Genomic DNA, 20,843 nt, shown 5'->3' with positions numbered 1-20,843 from the left:
TGTTTTATTATAAACTAAATGAGGCTAATAACAATAATAAGATGAGGTGTGGTAGTCAGTAAATCAGTGGTGTAATGTGAGTGTAGTGGAAAGTGGTGAGGTGAGTGTTGCATGGTGTGAAACAAGGAACAAACAAATAAGATAGAAAATAATGGTGCCTAGAAGGGGGCCTCCCTACTGAGGCCTGCATGGGTCTCTTATGCCCTGGATCCTGGAACCAGGTGGGGCACAATCAGCTGTCCACCAGCTGACCTGCATTCTACTGATTAGTAACCCTGTCCAGCAGGAGGCCTCTCTGCAGACAGGGAAACAGATATTAGTACAGGCCAGGACAATATATGGGGCCAGGGCCGTCACAATACTATCTTATACTCTTGGAATATGTATGTTTTCGTGTATGTCACGTTACATGACATATCCCCCAACATCTGTTGTTGTTGATGATACAATATAACTGTCCGCTCGTCTAGTCATGCCTGTAGAGACATCTGTGATCATTCAGTCTGTTGTTATGGCTCAGTGCTGATGGTAGAGGGAAATGGAGGGTTCAGCAGAGAGTCACATTACTCATAAATCAGCAGCAGGATTCAGTATACAGTATACCTATTCATCACACATGTAAGTGTGCCACAGGTATGCATGTAGACCTACTGCATAGTGTACTCACCAAACATGATCAATTGTTCACAAAGGCTTGGTGTTATGTGAGGGATCTTAATTCATATATTGGCTCAGCACTCCTCATGAAGGGAGGTGTTGGATGGCTTTTCAAAGAAAGAAAGAGAGCCACACACTCTTGCTCTGATGCTAATTATTTATTGGACCAACATTTTGGCAGCAAGCTGCCTTCTTCAGCGTTTCAATCGATGATGGCATTTCAAAACCTCAGATTAATAATCAAGTCAAATATGTCAGGAAGAATGAGGAATTTATTGTATTATTGTATGTACATATCAAGTTGATGATTTGCCTTTGGGTGTTGTCTGTGGCTTCATCAGGAAAAAGGAAAGACAACATTGCAATAAGAGCTCTGAATATAGTGGGACCTTACAGAAAACAAACCACAGCGAGACCTTATCAGTTCTTTAAAGTGTCCTAAGCAATACACACTATCAACAATATTATACACTGTCATTATCATGGTCAGAATGATCATGGAGCTCATCCGTAATCGCAGCTTTACCCTCACCACCGGTTGCGGACAGCTAAGCAGGCTTCGACGCCTCAAGAACGGTGTCCCTCAGGGATCGGTCCTGGCCCCCCTCCTCTATAATATCTACACCTATGACCTGGCCAACACACTCTCGCGGAAGTACGCCTATGCAGACGACCTCGCAGTGGTGTACTCTGCTGGAAATTGGCAGTCTGTGGAGGGGATTCTGAGCCAGGACATGCAAACATAATGTGTTAGTGAAAGAGGAAGAAGAAGAAATGATGGTGGCTGGAAGAGAGGAAGAGGAGGAAAAAGCTATGATGGTGAAAGAAGAAATAGAAGAGGAAGTGGAGGAGAAAGATTGCCCCCGGCAACCACCGACCTGGATCTAGTCAAACTCTGCCAGCCGTATGGCAAGATCGTATCGGCTAAGGCCATCCTTGATAAGACAACAAATAAATGTAAAGGCTATGGGTTTGTGGACTTTGACAGTCCAGCAGCAGCCCTGAAGGCAGTCCATGCCCTGAAGACGAGTGGAATACAAGCTCAGATGGCTAAGCAGCAGGAGCAGGACCCTACCAACCTCTACATCTCCAACCTGCCCCTGTCAGTGGACGAGCAGGAGCTGGAGAGCCTGCTGAGGCCCTTCGGCCAGGTCATCTCCACCCGCGTCCTCAGGGACTACAGTGGGAACAACAGAGGGGTGGGCTTCGCCAGGATGGAGTCCACAGAGAAGTGCAACGCAGTGATCTCCCACTTCAATGGGAAGTTTATCAAGATGGTGCCAGGAACGTTGGCGCCCCCTGAGCCCCTGCTCTGTAAGTTTGCTGATGGTCAGAGGAAGAGGCACAGTCACAGTCCGTTTGTCCCCAACGGACGGACATGGCCCAGGGAGGCGGAGCTGCGACTGGGTGGGATGACTCTGGCCTATGATCCATCCTCAGCCGCTATGCAGAATGGGTATTACGCGTCTCCGTACACCCTGACTAACAGGATGATGGCTCAGACGGCCATGTCTCCTTATATGTCTCCTGTCTCCTGTCTCCACCTACCAGGTGCAGAATCATTCTTGGATGGCCCATCAGCCTTACATTATGCAACACCCGGCAGCTGTGATGTCGCCCTCTGTGGACCACACCATGTCAATGCAGCCTACCGCCATGATGACACAGCAGATGGGCCATCTCTCACTGGGGAACAGCGGCGCGTACATTCCTGCTAACACAGCCATGCAAGGAGCCTACATCCCCCAGTATTCCCACATGCAGGCTGCTGCTGAAAACGGCACGCAGCAGCAGGTGGATTCGTCCAACAATTCCTCTCCATATAGTCAACAAAGCAAGTAATGAGCAGATGACCTCAGTGAGCCCTAATGGATGCTGTGGGCGATGACAGATGATGTCACATTGAGGGCAGTCTCAGCCGCTGTTGATGGACCAGACCCGGGACCCTCTTTTGCAGCTTCAACCAAACATCTGTGGAAGACGGAGTCAACAGAAACTACTACGGCGGAGGATGGAAAAAGGTGTAAATGGACTAAACGAATTATTCCCAAAAAAGAAAGATACAGAAAAATAGGTAGACGAAAGACGTGTATTTTCTACCAAGGATTCTCAAGTTGATGCAATGGGACACGTAGGCCTACCGCGTGATGTGATATTGAAAATGCATGCGATTGAAAGTTTGTTTTTTTCTATAAAAGATTTCAATGATTTTTACAGGTAGTTTATTAGTCAGATATATGAAAAAAAATATGTTGCTTGCAATGAGTGTTCATTTGGTGAGATGTTACTGGTTTTATTTTGGTCTTAAGCAACCAACCTGTACATCCGCGGGTTGCCCCCGGCAACCACCGACCTGGATCGAGTCAAACTCTGCCAGCCGTATGGCAAGATCGTATCGGCTAAGGCCATCCTTGATAAGACAACAAATAAATGTAAAGGCTATGGGTTTGTGGACTTTGACAGTCCAGCAGCAGCCCTGAAGGCAGTCCATGCCCTGAAGACGAGTGGAATAGTGAGTCCGTCGAGGTCGCCAGCTTGTAAGGTAACGTCTCTATGACCATATAAGGACAGACAGCAAGGTAACGTCTCTATGACCATAATATTATATTATAAGGACAGAAGACTTCCGACAGGGCCGTTTTGAGCAGCGCCGGTATCTCCACATTGGTGAAAACGCAGAAATATCCATCTCACAGCCCAGCTACCATGTCTGAAGCCAAGTCCACAGAGTCCCTGGGTTCACAGCAGGGTCCAGAGATGGTGGCAGTGAAGTTGGAGGACTGCAGTCAACCACTGGAACATAATGTGTTAGTGAAAGAGGAAGAAGAAGAAATGATGGTGGCTGGAAGAGAGGAAGAGGAGGAAAAAGCTATGATGGTGAAAGAAGAAATAGAAGAGGAAGTGGAGGAGAAAGATTGCCCCCGGCAACCACCGACCTGGATCTAGTCAAACTCTGCCAGCCGTATGGCAAGATCGTATCGGCTAAGGCCATCCTTGATAAGACAACAAATAAATGTAAAGGCTATGGGTTTGTGGACTTTGACAGTGCAGCAGCAGCCCTGAAGGCAGTCCATGCCCTGAAGACGAGTGGAATACAAGCTCAGATGGCTAAGCAGCAGGAGCAGGACCCTACCAACCTCTACATCTCCAACCTGCCCCTGTCAGTGGACGAGCAGGAGCTGGAGAGCCTGCTGAGGCCCTTCGGCCAGGTCATCTCCACCCGCGTCCTCAGGGACTACAGTGGGAACAGCAGAGGGGTGGGCTTCGCCAGGATGGAGTCCACAGAGAAGTGCAACGCAGTGATCTCCCACTTCAATGGGAAGTTTATCAAGATGGTGCCAGGAACTTTGGCGCCCCCTGAGCCTCTGCTCTGTAAGTTTGCTGATGGTCAGAGGAAGAGGCACAGTCACAGTCCGTTTGTCCCCAACGGACGGACATGGCCCAGGGAGGCGGAGCTGCGACTGGGTGGGATGACTCTGGCCTATGATCCATCCTCAGCCGCTATGCAGAATGGGTATTACGCGTCTCCGTACACCCTGACTAACAGGATGATGGCTCAGACGGCCATGTCTCCTTATATGTCTCCTGTCTCCACCTACCAGGTGCAGAATCATTCTTGGATGGCCCATCAGCCTTACATTATGCAACACCCGGCAGCTGTGATGTCGCCCTCTGTGGACCACACCATGTCAATGCAGCCTACCGCCATGATGACACAGCAGATGGGCCATCTCTCACTGGGGAACAGCGGCGCGTACATTCCTGCTAACACAGCCATGCAAGGAGCCTACATCCCCCAGTATTCCCACATGCAGGCTGCTGCTGAAAACGGCACGCAGCAGCAGGTGGATTCGTCCAACAATTCCTCTCCATATAGTCAACAAAGCAAGTAATGAGCAGATGACCTCAGTGAGCCCTAATGGATGCTGTGGGCGATGACAGATGATGTCACATTGAGGGCAGTCTCAGCCGCTGTTGATGGACCAGACCCGGGACCCTCTTTTGCAGCTTCAACCAAACATCTGTGGAAGACGGAGTCAACAGAAACTACTACGGCGGAGGATGGAAAAAGGTGTAAATGGACTAAACGAATTATTCCCAAAAAAGAAAGATACAGAAAAATAGGTAGACGAAAGACGTGTATTTTCTACCAAGGATTCTCAAGTTGATGCAATGGGACACGTAGGCCTACCGCGTGATGTGATATTGAAAATGCATGCGATTGAAAGTTTGTTTTTTTCTATAAAAGATTTCAATGATTTTTACAGGTAGTTTATTAGCCAGATATATGAAAAAAAATATGTTGCTTGCAATGAGTGTTCATTTGGTGAGATGTTACTGGTTTTATTTTGGTCTTAAGCAACCAACCTGTACATCCGCGGGTTGCCCCCGGCAACCACCGACCTGGATCTAGTCAAACTCTGCCAGCCGTATGGCAAGATCGTATCGGCTAAGGCCATCCTTGATAAGACAACAAATAAATGTAAAGGCTATGGGTTTGTGGACTTTGACAGTCCAGCAGCAGCCCTGAAGGCAGTCCATGCCCTGAAGACGAGTGGAATAGTGAGTCCGTCGAGGTCGCCAGCTTGTAAGGTAACGTCTCTATGACCATATAAGGACAGACAGCAAGGTAACGTCTCTATGACCATAATATTATATTATAAGGACAGAAGACTTCCGACAGGGCCGTTTTGAGCAGCGCCGGTATCTCCACATTGGTGAAAACGCAGAAATATCCATCTCACAGCCCAGCTACCATGTCTGAAGCCAAGTCCACAGAGTCCCTGGGTTCACAGCAGGGTCCAGAGATGGTGGCAGTGAAGTTGGAGGACTGCAGTCAACCACTGGAACATAATGTGTTAGTGAAAGAGGAAGAAGAAGAAATGATGGTGGCTGGAAGAGAGGAAGAGGAGGAAAAAGCTATGATGGTGAAAGAAGAAATAGAAGAGGAAGTGGAGGAGAAAGATTGCCCCCGGCAACCACCGACCTGGATCTAGTCAAACTCTGCCAGCCGTATGGCAAGATCGTATCGGCTAAGGCCATCCTTGATAAGACAACAAATAAATGTAAAGGCTATGGGTTTGTGGACTTTGACAGTCCAGCAGCAGCCCTGAAGGCAGTCCATGCCCTGAAGACGAGTGGAATAGTGAGTCTGTCGAGGTCGCCAGCTTGTAAGGTAACGTCTCTATGACCATATAAGGACAGACAGCAAGGTAACGTCTCTATGACCATAATATTATATTATAAGGACAGAAGACTTCCGACAGGGCCGTTTCGAGCAGCGCCGGTATCTCCACATTGGTGAAAACGCAGAAATATCCATCTCACAGCCCAGCTACCATGTCTGAAGCCAAGTCCACAGAGTCCCTGGGTTCACAGCAGGGTCCAGAGATGGTGGCAGTGAAGTTGGAGGACTGCAGTCAACCTTTAACAGTTAGTGCCAGCCTTGATATAGCACTTGGATGTTGTCTAGATAATGGGGCCTTGTCAATTATGGTTTGGCTCATTTAACCCTACTAACTGTTCCTCAACATAATCATTAAGTGTCCCAGTGAACTCTCCATTTTGCCATGTTGAAAGTGCAATTTTTCCAGTTTAGAAAAACAACCATAAACATTTGATGACAGGACTTGAAATAGGAAATGCAAAATCATAACATTGCAATCTGAAATATTAAACCTGTTTAGTGCTGTAACAGTATATCTGCATGAGCACACTGCCCCCAGGAGTAGATAGAATGACTAATAATTAACTAATAAAAGCAATGGCCTGTGGAAAATCTAATGTCCACACACCTATCCTGTAAACAACCTTGGGTAACATGCCTTAAAATGCTGAGTTTTCATGATGCCCAACGTTTTATTTTCATCTTGTGGGTGACTCCAACCATGCCAATCTGCCCATGGTTGCCATAGCTGGTGAATGATTTATGATACCAGGATTTTATATAAATACGGATCACTTTGGGGTTAAAAGGGGGAGCCATGGAGTGGTGGTTATAGCTTTGGCCGAGGGAGCAGCTGTTCCAGTTGTGCCAGAGACTGTATGTGAGGCCAACCCCAGATGGACTTCATTCACAGCAGTGAGGTGTTGGTGATCCAGCATCTCCAGCACAACTACAGGGACTACCATGACTTCCTCAACTTCATGTCATCTGTGGGAGACCCTCATAACATTTTTTCTGTCTATTTCCCTCTCTGGTTCCAGCTCAGCCATTTTGTCGGCACTAAGATGATATGGGTTGCAGTTATCGGAGACTGGTTCAACCTAATTTTCAAATGGTAAACCTGTAATTAGTTGGATTAGAGGTTAGAGAGAGGGAGAGATAGATAGATAGAGAGAATGTGAATTATGTTTATGCGTACAATTTGGAATACGGTAGCTGTTAAAGTGATCTGTATGACAATTGCATGAATCCTTTGATCCAATGCCCAGCATCAATCATTTATTTGAATGTCATTTGAATGCCACTCATTTGTTTTTGTTTTTAATGTTCAACTGACTCCATCTTGTTTTCAGGATTCTGTTTGGTCACCGGCCTTACTGGTGGGTGCAGGAAACTCACTATTACCAGAATCACTCACTCCCTCACCTGGAACAGTTTCACATCACCTGTGAGACAGGACCAGGTCAGTGGCAGTGTGTTTGTAGCATAATGACAATAATTTCCATACTGTTATTGCACAGACACTGCTGTCAATCTAATGTACTGCAGCTAGCTAGTGATATATCAATATATCAATAATATATCAATAGTTTTAACCTGAGACAGAAATGAACATGATATAACGATTATATCTGAATTTCTTCAACACGTCTGTATAATAGTTGGCAAAAAGCAAAACTGCTTTATGTATTTGTTGTGTCAACTGAGCAATATGTTTATGAAGATGTTATGATGTCTAATGCTTGTATGACAGCGAAGCTGTGTTTGTTTGTACAGGTAGTCCATCTGGTCATGCCATGGGTTCCTCATGTGTGTGGTATGTGATGATCACCTCAGCCCTCAACTTAACCAGATCCCCCAGTGACACCTCAATACAGGGCTGCCAGAGGTAACTATTAGCAATCTGTTATATTGCCTTGTAAAAAAAAGTTGTGCATCTTTATAATGTCATAATTGCCTCAATTCCCCCATCCTTTTAGGTTCCGTCTTGTATGGCCCTTTTTGTGGATGACCTTCTGGGTCATCCAAGTTAGTGTTTGCATCTCCAGGGTGTTTATCGCCACACACTTCCCTCACCAGGTCATCCTTGGTGTTTTAGCAGGTAAGACCAAAAATGAGTTTGCAAATAATAGTAGACATTGCTACTATACTACCGGTACCAGTGTTACACTTGTATCTTTTTTTAAATTCTATTCTCAGGTATGCTGGTTGCTGAGGCATTTGAGCATATTCCCTCAATCCACACAGCAAGTTTAAAAGTCTACCTTCAAACTAGCCTCTTTATGTTCTCCTTCGCCGTCAGCTTTTACTTGCTCCTAAAAATGATAGACATTGACTTATTGTGGTCGATACCGAAAGCCAAAAAATGGTGTGCCAATCCTGACTGGATCCACCTCGACACTACGCCCTTCGCAGGTCTGGTGAGGAACCTAGGAGCCTTGTTTGGACTGGGCCTGGCCATCAACTCTCAGATGTTCATACAGGGCTGCAAGGGGAAGAACAGCTACAAGACCAGTTTCAAACTAATGTGTGTGACAGCCACTCTGACCTCTCTGCAGCTCTATGATTTTATTAAAGTCCCCACCCACACAGAGCTCTTGTTCTATACGCTCTCCTTCTGTAAGAGTGCAGCAGTGCCTCTCAGTGTGGTTGCCATCGTCCCCTACTGTGTTCACTTGTTGATAGGGAACGAGGATGAGGAGAGGAAATTGGATTAGATGTTTGTACTGGTTGCTGTGACGTACAGCATAGAATACACATTAGTACTGTAGATTGGCTGACCTGTACTGTACTGTATATCCATTTCTTTATGTGGTGCTGTAGTTGATTGTTGATAAGCTCATCTATATTTCATGTTAGTCAATGTGTATGTAGTTCATTGCACATTTGTTACATTACATGTACAATGTGAAACAAGAGAAGGATACTGTTCCATGAATATGTATGAAAGTCAATTGTAAATAAAATGTGTTCTAGTACTGTACTTCTGTGTAAATAAACCTCTAATGAATGTTCTTCCTTGAGAAAGGGCTTCTAATAAAAACACTATTATCAAATATCCCTTGAGAAGTCTTGAATTGCTCTATCAGTAGTTGGTTCTGGGTGAGTGTTTTCTTAAATAATGATGTATCTTGTAGACCATTTGTGAATGAATAGGTAAATATGTAATTGTAAGCCAGGCTTATAGTATAATATTCTTCTGCCAACCGAAAACACTGTTACTTTCTTCACTCCCACCTATATTAAAGATTGCACTCCTTTGCAGTGTCCTGGATAATCCTAATTTCACAAACCTTACTGGGGTCAAATTTAAAAAGTGAGTTTCTATTAATAGAAATATCTGGTAAATGTCTATCTTGGACTAGAAACTCTTCACTGTATACGCTGTTGGATCATTTTGGCATACTCTACTTTTAAAAAGGGATGCATTTGTAATGGCAGGAAAGTATCTTTAACATTACTTATGAAATACAGTACATTGCATTCACAGCACAATATCCTTTCCAGGATCTTTATAGAATCCATGTAAATTAGTCCTCACCTCATGCCCATATCATGTTGGCATGTAGCCAGTGAATGTACCAAAGAGTGACATTGTTCATATGAATATGCATAGTTGATTGATTGAGTTGTTCCTCTTAGTGAACACTTTGTTGTTTAATGTCACATTCAAGTCATTATCTATGAATCACTCAGTTTATACAAGGCAATTCGGATGTTGACCTACAGATACTGTGTTGATACTGTCACGGCCAGGCTCATGACCATGACAAAAGACGGGAGACACACACACGATCTTAAAGTAATGAAAATAAATGTTTTATTATAAACTAAATGAGGCTAATAACAATAATAAGATGAGGTGTGGTAGTCAGTAAATCAGTGGTGTAATGTGAGTGTAGTGGAAAGTGGTGAGGTGAGTGTTGCATGGTGTGAAACAAGGAACAAACAAATAAGAAAATAATGGTGCCTAGAAGGAGGCCTCCATACTGAGGCCTGCATGGGTCTCTTATGCCCTGGATCCTGGAACCAGGTGGGGCACAATCAGCTGTCCACCAGCTGACCTGCATTCTACTGATTAGTAACCCTGTCCAGCAGGAGGCCTCTCTGCAGACAGGGAAACAGATATTAGTACAGGCCAGGACAATATATGGGGCCAGGGCCGTCACAATACTATCTTATACTCTTGGAATATGTATGTTTTCGTGTATGTCACTTTACATGACATATCCCCCAACATCTGTTGTTGTTGATGATACAATATAACTGTCGGCTCGTCTAGTCATGCCTGTAGAGACATCTGTGATCATTCAGTCTGTTGTTATGGCTCAGTGCTGATGGTAGAGGGAAATGGAGGGTTCAGCAGAGAGTCACATTACTCATAAATCAGCAGCAGGATTCAGTATACAGTATACCTATTCATCACACATGTAAGTGTGCCACAGGTATGCATGTAGACCTACTGCATAGTGTACTCACCAAACATGATCAATTGTTCACAAAGGCTTGGTGTTATGTGAGGGATCTTAATTCATATATTGGCTCAGCACTCCTCATGAAGGGAGGTGTTGGATGGCTTTTCAAAGAAAGAAAGAGAGCCACACACTCTTGCTCTGATGCTAATTATTTATTGGACCAACATTTTGGCAGCAAGCTGCCTTCTTCAGCGTTTCAATCGATGATGGCATTTCAAAACCTCAGATTAATAATCAAGTCAAATATGTCAGGAAGAATGAGGAATTTATTGTATTATTGTATGTACATATCAAGTTGATGATTTGCCTTTGGGTGTTGTCTGTGGCTTCATCAGGAAAAAGGAAAGACAACATTGCAATAAGAGCTCTGAATATAGTGGGACCTTACAGAAAACAAACCACAGCGAGACCTTATCAGTTCTTTAAAGTGTCCTAAGCAATACACACTATCAACAATATTATACACTGTCATTATCATGGTCAGAATGATCATGGAGCTCATCCGTAATCGCAGCTTTACCCTCACCACCGGTTGCGGACAGCTAAGCAGGCTTCGACGCCTCAAGAACGGTGTCCCTCAGGGATCGGTCCTGGCCCCCCTCCTCTATAATATCTACACCTATGACCTGGCCAACACACTCTCGCGGAAGTACGCCTATGCAGACGACCTCGCAGTGGTGTACTCTGCTGGAAATTGGCAGTCTGTGGAGGGGATTCTGAGCCAGGACATGCAAACATAATGTGTTAGTGAAAGAGGTTGTCAGTGGACGAGCAGGAGCTGGAGAGCCTGCTGAGGCCCTTCGGCCAGGTCATCTCCACCCGCGTCCTCAGGGACTACAGTGGGAACAGCAGAGGGGTGGGCTTCGCCAGGATGGAGTCCACAGAGAAGTGCAACGCAGTGATCTCCCACTTCAATGGGAAGTTTATCAAGATGGTGCCAGGAACTTTGGCGCCCCCTGAGCCCCTGCTCTGTAAGTTTGCTGATGGTCAGAGGAAGAGGCACAGTCACAGTCCGTTTGTCCCCAACGGACGGACATGGCCCAGGGAGGCGGAGCTGCGACTGGGTGGGATGACTCTGGCCTATGATCCATCCTCAGCCGCTATGCAGAATGGGTATTACGCGTCTCCGTACACCCTGACTAACAGGATGATGGCTCAGACGGCCATGTCTCCTTATATGTCTCCTGTCTCCTGTCTCCACCTACCAGGTGCAGAATCATTCTTGGATGGCCCATCAGCCTTACATTATGCAACACCCGGCAGCTGTGATGTCGCCCTCTGTGGACCACACCATGTCAATGCAGCCTACCGCCATGATGACACAGCAGATGGGCCATCTCTCACTGGGGAACAGCGGCGCGTACATTCCTGCTAACACAGCCATGCAAGGAGCCTACATCCCCCAGTATTCCCACATGCAGGCTGCTGCTGAAAACGGCACGCAGCAGCAGGTGGATTCGTCCAACAATTCCTCTCCATATAGTCAACAAAGCAAGTAATGAGCAGATGACCTCAGTGAGCCCTAATGGATGCTGTGGGCGATGACAGATGATGTCACATTGAGGGCAGTCTCAGCCGCTGTTGATGGACCAGACCCGGGACCCTCTTTTGCAGCTTCAACCAAACATCTGTGGAAGACGGAGTCAACAGAAACTACTACGGCGGAGGATGGAAAAAGGTGTAAATGGACTAAACGAATTATTCCCAAAAAAGAAAGATACAGAAAAATAGGTAGACGAAAGACGTGTATTTTCCACCAAGGATTCTCAAGTTGATGCAATGGGACACGTAGGCCTACCGCGTGATGTGATATTGAAAATGCATGCGATTGAAAGTTTGTTTTTTTCTATAAAAGATTTCAATGATTTTTACAGGTAGTTTATTAGTCAGATATATGAAAAAAAATATGTTGCTTGCAATGAGTGTTCATTTGGTGAGATGTTACTGGTTTTTATTTTTAGGAGAGTTGTTTTCGCGTTACCTGAGAGACGGTATGCCCCCCTGCCTCCATTCCCAAGTGCTGCTGGAGTTAATGTCAGTGGATGGAGGAGCGACTTCACCCTGCTGCTCTGGGAGAGAGCTCTCTACGGCCGGGGAGGGAGGGGGGAGAGAGCTCTCTACGGCCGGGGAGGGAGGGGGGAGAGAGCTCTCTACGCCCGGGGAGGGAGGGGGGAGAGAGCTCTCTACGACCGGGGAGGGAGGGGGGAGAGAGCTCTCTACGACCGGGGAGGGAGGGGGGAGAGAGCTCTCTAAGGCCGGGGAGGGAGGGGGGAGAGAGCTCTCTACGACCGGGGAGGTGTTACAAGGGGGGTCAGCGAAGAGGACTCCCCATCGCCCCTACTGGTCGAAGAGCGACAGTGCTCCAGCCCTGGACTAATTATCGAATGATTGTTGTCACCTGTGAATGTTTGTCAGTGTATTTAGGTGTGTCCCATTTCCTTGTTCCCCTGTCAGTCGATCACTTGTGTTACACCGTATGGAATGCTTCAGAACCCTGTGTATGTATTACCACTTCACGTATCCGTTACCCGGAACGTAATTTGAACTTTGACTTTGTTTGCTGGTTTGCAGCCTTGTACCGCCTTTGGAGCCCTTTGCTCAATCTTTGGTTTTCGTGCACTTTATTATTGACCGTAGTGCCTGAGTTATTATTACCTACGTGTTGAGCCCTACTGCTCCCCTTTTTGTTGTCCGGCTAAGAGTTTATGTTTGTACCTATGAATCATACGTCTCAGTAAAGAGAATCTTTATTTTATTACATCTCCGTCTCATTCTTTACTTACACCGCACCTGGATCCGACATTATTGTGTACACCCAGAACCTATTGAGAAACATAACAGAACCTATTGAGAAACATAACAGAGAAACCTAACAGATCGACTGACCACTATGGATCCAGCGGATGTAATACACCTTCGCACCGTACTGGCTACCCAAGGTGCCATGCTGACCCAGCATGAACGTCTCCTCCGGGAGATGGGTGAACATCTCAGCCAGCTGTCCCTCACCGTCTCGAGCCTGGTGGACCGCCAGGACAACGCGGAGCGGGTCGCCGTCGCGGCCAACGCCGCAGCAGTCCCACCTCCACTACGGGCCCCTGCCCGTCATGAACATCCCACACCACAGCCAGGAGGTAGTGGAGAAGTACGGCCTTCAGAGGATCTCGCTGCTCAGAGAGATGGCCGTCAAGACAGGCATTCAACAACCCCAAATTAGCACAGCCTAGCCTGCTGAGAACCCCAAATTAGCAAATTAGTCAGCTAGATCACATTCTAATCACCCCGATATCAACTCTCACCATTTTTCATCGTGAGATTATCTGCACATTGTTATGCCCCACTCAAGACAACCAGGAGGAAGACCAGCATCCAGCCCAGAAGCACTCATGGCCCTCGCCGCTGCTGCTACTGGTGCTAGAGAGGCTGTTCCAATAAGACGGGGCAGGACAAGGAGGGCCCGCAGTAGTGGAGGACGCCGCCGCCGCCGCCTCCTCCGAAGCCTCTTTGACGTCCTGCTGGTAACTGTCAGACGCATGTCCAGGAGTCACACCCGCCTGGCCCCATTCCTGGCCTCTGTGTGCTCCAGCCTGGAGCGCATTGCTGCGGTGGCTGAACACTTCACCAGTAGCCCCTCCAACATCGGCTCTTCCTTCACTCAGTCTTCCTCCCTCACCAGTCACCCAGGGGCCACCAGGACATTGGACTTCATACGAAGGAGGTTCTGGTGGCCCACAGCGGAGGGGGACACGCGCGCGTTTGTGGCAGCCTGTGCCCTATGCGCGCGCAGTAAAGCCTCCCGGCAACGGCCGCCGGGACTCCTACACCCCCTGTCCATCCCCAAACATCCCTGGTCGCACATAGCCCTCGATTTCATATCGGGTCTACCCCCATCTGATGGGTTCACCGCCATACTAGTGGTGGTAGACCGGTTTTCCAAGGCGGCGCACTTCATCCCCCTCCCCAAACTCCCCACGGCCCAAGAGACGGCGGAGCTAGTGGTCCAGCACGTTTTCCGGGTGCACGGACTACCCCTGGACATGGTATCCGACCGGGGTCCTCAATTCGCCTCCAGGTTCTGGAAGGCATTCGCCACCAGCCTTGGCGCCTCCGTCAGCCTGTCCTCCGGGTTCCACCCCCAATCCAATGGGCAGACGGAGCGCGTCAACCAGGATCTGGAGGGGGTCTTGAGGTGCTACGTCTCCAGCAATCCGGCGACATGGAACCGGCGGCTGGCGTGGGCGGAATACGCCCACAACACCCTCCTCTGCTCCTCCACTGGCCTCTCCCCTTTCCAATGCCAGTACGGGTATCAGCCCCCCCTTTTCCCGGAGCAGGAGGAGGAGGCAGCTGTACCATCGGTCCAAGCCCATGTCAGCCGCTGTCGCCGTACCTGGAGGCGGGTAAGGGCGGCGCTTGTGCGGGCTTCGGACAGGTCCCAACGCCAGGCCAACCGCAGGCGCCGTCCGGCCCCGGTCTTCCGTCCTGGTCAGAGGGTCTGGCTGTCTACCCGGGACCTCCCCCTCCGGGTGGAGTCACGCAAGCTGGCTCCTCGCTTCGTGGGGCCGTTTAAGGTGGTGCGGCGGGTCAACGCCGTGGCCTACAGACTGCTACTCCCACCCTCCATGCGAGTTCACCCCACCTTCCATGTTTCACTCCTCAAACCCGTTGTTTTCTCCCCCATGGCCCCTCCACCCCGCCCCGCCCCCCTGCCCCGTCTCATTGATGGACAACCTGCCTACACGGTTAACAGGATTATTGACTGCCGGAAGGTGGGGAGGGGTCTCCAATTCCTGGTGGACTGGGAGGGTTATGGGCCTGAGGAGCGTACCTGGGTGCCTCGGCGGGATATTCTAGATCCGAGCCTCATCACGGACTTTCGCCGGCTCCATCCCGAGGCACCCGGGTGAACTTCTGGTGCCGTTCGTCAGGGGGGGGCACTGTTACAAGGGGGGTCAGCGAAGAGGACTCCCCATCGCCCCTACTGGTCGAAGAGCGACAGTGCTCCAGCCCTGGACTAATTATCGAATGATTGTTGTCACCTGTGAATGTTTGTCAGTGTATTTAGGTGTGTCCCATTTCCTTGTTCCCCTGTCAGTCGATCACTTGTGTTACACCGTATGGAATGCTTCAGAACCCTGTGTATGTATTACCACTTCACGTATCCGTTACCCGGAACGTAATTTGAACTTTGACTTTGTTTGCTGGTTTGCAGCCTTGTACCGCCTTTGGAGCCCTTTGCTCAATCTTTGGTTTTCGTGCACTTTATTATTGACCGTAGTGCCTGAGTTATTATTACCTACGTGTTGAGCCCTACTGCTCCCCTTTTTGTTGTCCGGCTAAGAGTTTATGTTTGTACCTATGAATCATACGTCTCAGTAAAGAGAATCTTTATTTTATTACATCTCCGTCTCATTCTTTACTTACACCGCACCTGGATCCGACATTATTGTGTACACCCAGAACCTATTGAGAAACATAACAGAACCTATTGAGAAACATAACAGAGAAACTTAACAGGGAGGGAGGGGGGAGAGAGCTCTCTACGTCCGGGGAGGGAGGGGGGAGAGAGCTCTCTACGCCCGGGGAGGAAGGGGGGAGAGAGCTCTCTTCCACACGCGCATATATTAACTTCCACAAGCACAGATATAAATTCCACACTCGCAGATATTAACTTCGCAAGTTTCACACGGTCATAAATCCACCTCGCGGGCGCGGGCGCGCATACATTTATTTTGCGTGCGCGCAGTTAAGTTTTGCGCGCGCGAGTTTCTCTCTGCCTCCCGCAGTCAACTTTTTACACATTTTTGTATACATTTATTTCGGTCAACTTTGTTACGCGAGGGGTTCATTTCTGCTCGAGGAGATCACGTGACTTTGGACAATTTGGGGCGGATACCTAGATACCGAGATACCAGTAGATACCATGTTATGATTGGTCACTGTCAACGCGAACCACACCCACACGGACGTCATCGTGGCTTGATTGACAGCTGTCGTGAAGAGTGAATGAGGTGTTGAACAGAAGACAAGAACAGAAGAGAAGAGAGCTAGCGTATCTGGGTTGCCAGCTAGTGCATCGGTGATCACTGGAGGGATATGGACAGTCCTGAAGGTGACGACAGGCCTCCGGAAGGAGCTTCTCCTGCTCCGAGCTGCCTGTCCATGAAAAGTGACGACTCCATGGATCGACCAATAACATTTACAGACGGACATGTCAGGCCTCCGGAAGGAGCTTCTCCTGCTCTGAGGTGCCTGTCCATGAAAAGTGACGACTCCCTGGATCGACCAATAACATTTACAGACGGACATGTCAGGCCTCCGGAAGGAGCTTCTCCTGCTCCGAGCTGCCTGTCCATGAAAAGTGACCACTCCCTGGATCGACCAATAACATTTACAGACGGACATGTCAGGCCCCTGAATTCAGCATCTCCTGCTCCTAGCGGTCTCTCCATGAAAAGTGACCACTCCATGGATCAACCAATACTATTTATGTTATGCTGACCCAGCATGAACGTCTCCTCCGGGAGATGGGTGAACATCTCAGCCAGCTGTCCCTCACCGTCTCGAGCCTGGTGGACCGCCAGGACAACGCGGAGCGGGTCGCCGTCGCGGCCAACGCCGCAGCAGTCCCACCTCCACTACGGGCCCCTGCCCGTCATGAACATCCCACACCACAGCCAGGAGGTAGTGGAGAAGTACGGCCTTCAGAGGATCTCGCTGCTCAGAGAGATGGCCGTCAAGACAGGCATTCAACAACCCCAAATTAGCACAGCCTAGCCTGCTGAGAACCCCAAATTAGCAAATTAGTCAGCTAGATCACATTCTAATCACCCCGATATCAACTCTCACCATTTTTCATCGTGAGATTATCTGCACATTGTTATGCCCCACTCAAGACAACCAGGAGGAAGACCAGCATCCAGCCCAGAAGCACTCATGGCCCTCGCCGCTGCTGCTACTGGTGCTAGAGAGGCTGTTCCAATAAGACGGGGCAGGACAAGGAGGGCCCGCAGTAGTGGAGGACGCCGCCGCCGCCGCCTCCTCCGAAGCCTCTTTGACGTCCTGCTGGTAACTGTCAGACGCATGTCCAGGAGTCACACCCGCCTGGCCCCATTCCTGGCCTCTGTGTGCTCCAGCCTGGAGCGCATTGCTGCGGTGGCTGAACACTTCACCAGTAGCCCCTCCAACATCGGCTCTTCCTTCACTCAGTCTTCCTCCCTCACCAGTCACCCAGGGGCCACCAGGACATTGGACTTCATACGAAGGAGGTTCTGGTGGCCCACAGCGGAGGGGGACACGCGCGCGTTTGTGGCAGCCTGTGCCCTATGCGCGCGCAGTAAAGCCTCCCGGCAACGGCCGCCGGGACTCCTACACCCCCTGTCCATCCCCAAACATCCCTGGTCGCACATAGCCCTCGATTTCATATCGGGTCTACCCCCATCTGATGGGTTCACCGCCATACTAGTGGTGGTAGACCGGTTTTCCAAGGCGGCGCACTTCATCCCCCTCCCCAAACTCCCCACGGCCCAAGAGACGGCGGAGCTAGTGGTCCAGCACGTTTTCCGGGTGCACGGACTACCCCTGGACATGGTATCCGACCGGGGTCCTCAATTCGCCTCCAGGTTCTGGAAGGCATTCGCCACCAGCCTTGGCGCCTCCGTCAGCCTGTCCTCCGGGTTCCACCCCCAATCCAATGGGCAGACGGAGCGCGTCAACCAGGATCTGGAGGGGGTCTTGAGGTGCTACGTCTCCAGCAATCCGGCGACATGGAACCGGCGGCTGGCGTGGGCGGAATACGCCCACAACACCCTCCTCTGCTCCTCCACTGGCCTCTCCCCTTTCCAATGCCAGTACGGGTATCAGCCCCCCCTTTTCCCGGAGCAGGAGGAGGAGGCAGCTGTACCATCGGTCCAAGCCCATGTCAGCCGCTGTCGCCGTACCTGGAGGCGGGTAAGGGCGGCGCTTGTGCGGGCTTCGGACAGGTCCCAACGCCAGGCCAACCGCAGGCGCCGTCCGGCCCCGGTCTTCCGTCCTGGTCAGAGGGTCTGGCTGTCTACCCGGGACCTCCCCCTCCGGGTGGAGTCACGCAAGCTGGCTCCTCGCTTCGTGGGGCCGTTTAAGGTGGTGCGGCGGGTCAACGCCGTGGCCTACAGACTGCTACTCCCACCCTCCATGCGAGTTCACCCCACCTTCCATGTTTCACTCCTCAAACCCGTTGTTTTCTCCCCCATGGCCCCTCCACCCCGCCCCGCCCCCCTGCCCCGTCTCATTGATGGACAACCTGCCTACACGGTTAACAGGATTATTGACTGCCGGAAGGTGGGGAGGGGTCTCCAATTCCTGGTGGACTGGGAGGGTTATGGGCCTGAGGAGCGTACCTGGGTGCCTCGGCGGGATATTCTAGATCCGAGCCTCATCACGGACTTTCGCCGGCTCCATCCCGAGGCACCCGGGTGAACTTCTGGTGCCGTTCGTCAGGGGGGGGCACTGTTACAAGGGGGGTCAGCGAAGAGGACTCCCCATCGCCCCTACTGGTCGAAGAGCGACAGTGCTCCAGCCCTGGACTAATTATCGAATGATTGTTGTCACCTGTGAATGTTTGTCAGTGTATTTAGGTGTGTCCCATTTCCTTGTTCCCCTGTCAGTCGATCACTTGTGTTACACCGTATGGAATGCTTCAGAACCCTGTGTATGTATTACCACTTCACGTATCCGTTACCCGGAACGTAATTTGAACTTTGACTTTGTTTGCTGGTTTGCAGCCTTGTACCGCCTTTGGAGCCCTTTGCTCAATCTTTGGTTTTCGTGCACTTTATTATTGACCGTAGTGCCTGAGTTATTATTACCTACGTGTTGAGCCCTACTGCTCCCCTTTTTGTTGTCCGGCTAAGAGTTTATGTTTGTACCTATGAATCATACGTCTCAGTAAAGAGAATCTTTATTTTATTACATCTCCGTCTCATTCTTTACTTACACCGCACCTGGATCCGACATTATTGTGTACACCCAGAACCTATTGAGAAACATAACAGAACCTATTGAGAAACATAACAGAGAAACTTAACAGGGAGGGAGGGGGGAGAGAGCTCTCTACGTCCGGGGAGGGAGGGGGGAGAGAGCTCTCTACGCCCGGGGAGGAAGGGGGGAGAGAGCTCTCTTCCACACGCGCATATATTAACTTCCACAAGCACAGATATAAATTCCACACTCGCAGATATTAACTTCGCAAGTTTCACACGGTCATAAATCCACCTCGCGGGCGCGGGCGCGCATACATTTATTTTGCGTGCGCGCAGTTAAGTTTTGCGCGCGCGAGTTTCTCTCTGCCTCCCGCAGTCAACTTTTTACACATTTTTGTATACATTTATTTCGGTCAACTTTGTTACGCGAGGGGTTCATTTCTGCTCGAGGAGATCACGTGACTTTGGACAATTTGGGGCGGATACCTAGATACCGAGATACCAGTAGATACCATGTTATGATTGGTCACTGTCAACGCGAACCACACCCACACGGACGTCATCGTGGCTTGATTGACAGCTGTCGTGAAGAGTGAATGAGGTGTTGAACAGAAGACAAGAACAGAAGAGAAGAGAGCTAGCGTATCTGGGTTGCCAGCTAGTGCATCGGTGATCACTGGAGGGATATGGACAGTCCTGAAGGTGACGACAGGCCTCCGGAAGGAGCTTCTCCTGCTCCGAGCTGCCTGTCCATGAAAAGTGACGACTCCATGGATCGACCAATAACATTTACAGACGGACATGTCAGGCCTCCGGAAGGAGCTTCTCCTGCTCTGAGGTGCCTGTCCATGAAAAGTGACGACTCCCTGGATCGACCAATAACATTTACAGACGGACATGTCAGGCCTCCGGAAGGAGCTTCTCCTGCTCCGAGCTGCCTGTCCATGAAAAGTGACCACTCCCTGGATCGACCAATAACATTTACAGACGGACATGTCAGGCCCCTGAATTCAGCATCTCCTGCTCCTAGCGGTCTCTCCATGAAAAGTGACCACTCCATGGATCAACCAATACTATTTAAAAACGGAGATCTCAGTGTCAAACAGGAAAGGTTATCGCCTGGTCTGTCCGTGAAGAGTGACCTGGACAAGCCAGTCACATCTGGAAAAGAAGCCTTCTCTCCAGGTCCCAGCGAGCTGACAGACAGTCTGCTGACAGACGATCACTTCAGATGCTCGTTGTGCACTGAGGTTCTGAAAGACCCAGTCTCCATCCCCTGTGGTCACAGTTACTGCAGGAGGTGCATTGGGACTCACTGGAAGAACACAGACAAGCCAGAGGACTACTCCTGTCCCCAGTGCAGAAAGAGATTCAGAACACGCCCAACTCTCTACACAAACTCAGCCTTGGAAAGGGTGATCCAGAAGCTCCAGCAGGCAGGCTTCAAGGTTCCTGCCTTGCCTTATCGCTGCTACGCTGGACCCGGAGATGTGGCCTGTGACCTCTGCCTGCCTGAGAAAAAGCTCAAAGCTGTGAAGCTCTGTCTGACCTGCACTGCCTCCTACTGTGAGGCCCATGTTAGGC

The 20,843-nt window shown here is 49.6% G+C and overlaps 2 protein-coding genes and 2 pseudogenes across 4 annotated transcripts; all 4 read left to right on the top strand.

Moving 5' to 3' along the window:
• Positions 1–1,514: 1,514 nt before the first annotated feature.
• LOC308164483 (RNA-binding motif, single-stranded-interacting protein 1-like) lies at positions 1,515–2,593 on the top strand (annotated as a pseudogene). Its single transcript has one exon. The product of its transcript is annotated as an RNA-binding motif, single-stranded-interacting protein 1-like (transcript).
• LOC308164481 (RNA-binding motif, single-stranded-interacting protein 1-like) lies at positions 2,507–4,644 on the top strand (the record flags this gene model as incomplete). The annotated part of the gene is made up of 3 exons (XM_080538563.1): positions 2,507–2,534; positions 2,967–3,199; positions 3,741–4,644. 3 exons carry the CDS (start codon positions 2,507–2,509, stop codon positions 4,548–4,550), a joined length of 1,071 nt encoding a protein of 356 aa, XP_080394689.1. The 3' UTR covers positions 4,551–4,644.
• Positions 4,645–6,720: 2,076 nt separating this feature from the next.
• LOC308163587 (glucose-6-phosphatase 2-like) lies at positions 6,721–8,541 on the top strand (the record flags this gene model as incomplete). The annotated part of the gene is made up of 5 exons (XM_080537754.1): positions 6,721–6,938; positions 7,177–7,290; positions 7,605–7,712; positions 7,804–7,925; positions 8,024–8,541. 5 exons carry the CDS (start codon positions 6,721–6,723, stop codon positions 8,539–8,541), a joined length of 1,080 nt encoding a protein of 359 aa, XP_080393880.1.
• Positions 8,542–10,108: 1,567 nt separating this feature from the next.
• On the top strand, positions 10,109–11,798 carry LOC308164480 (RNA-binding motif, single-stranded-interacting protein 1-like; annotated as a pseudogene). The gene is made up of 2 exons: positions 10,109–10,114; positions 11,054–11,798. The product of its transcript is annotated as an RNA-binding motif, single-stranded-interacting protein 1-like (transcript).
• Positions 11,799–20,843: the final 9,045 nt, after the last annotated feature.

This window comes from Nansenia antarctica, assembly GCF_963989245.1.
Source record: "Nansenia antarctica genome assembly, chromosome: 8".
NCBI lineage: Eukaryota > Metazoa > Chordata > Actinopteri > Argentiniformes > Microstomatidae > Nansenia > Nansenia antarctica.
The sequence above is the reverse complement of the archived record's forward strand: the minus strand, read 5'-3'. Positions and strand labels throughout refer to the sequence as shown.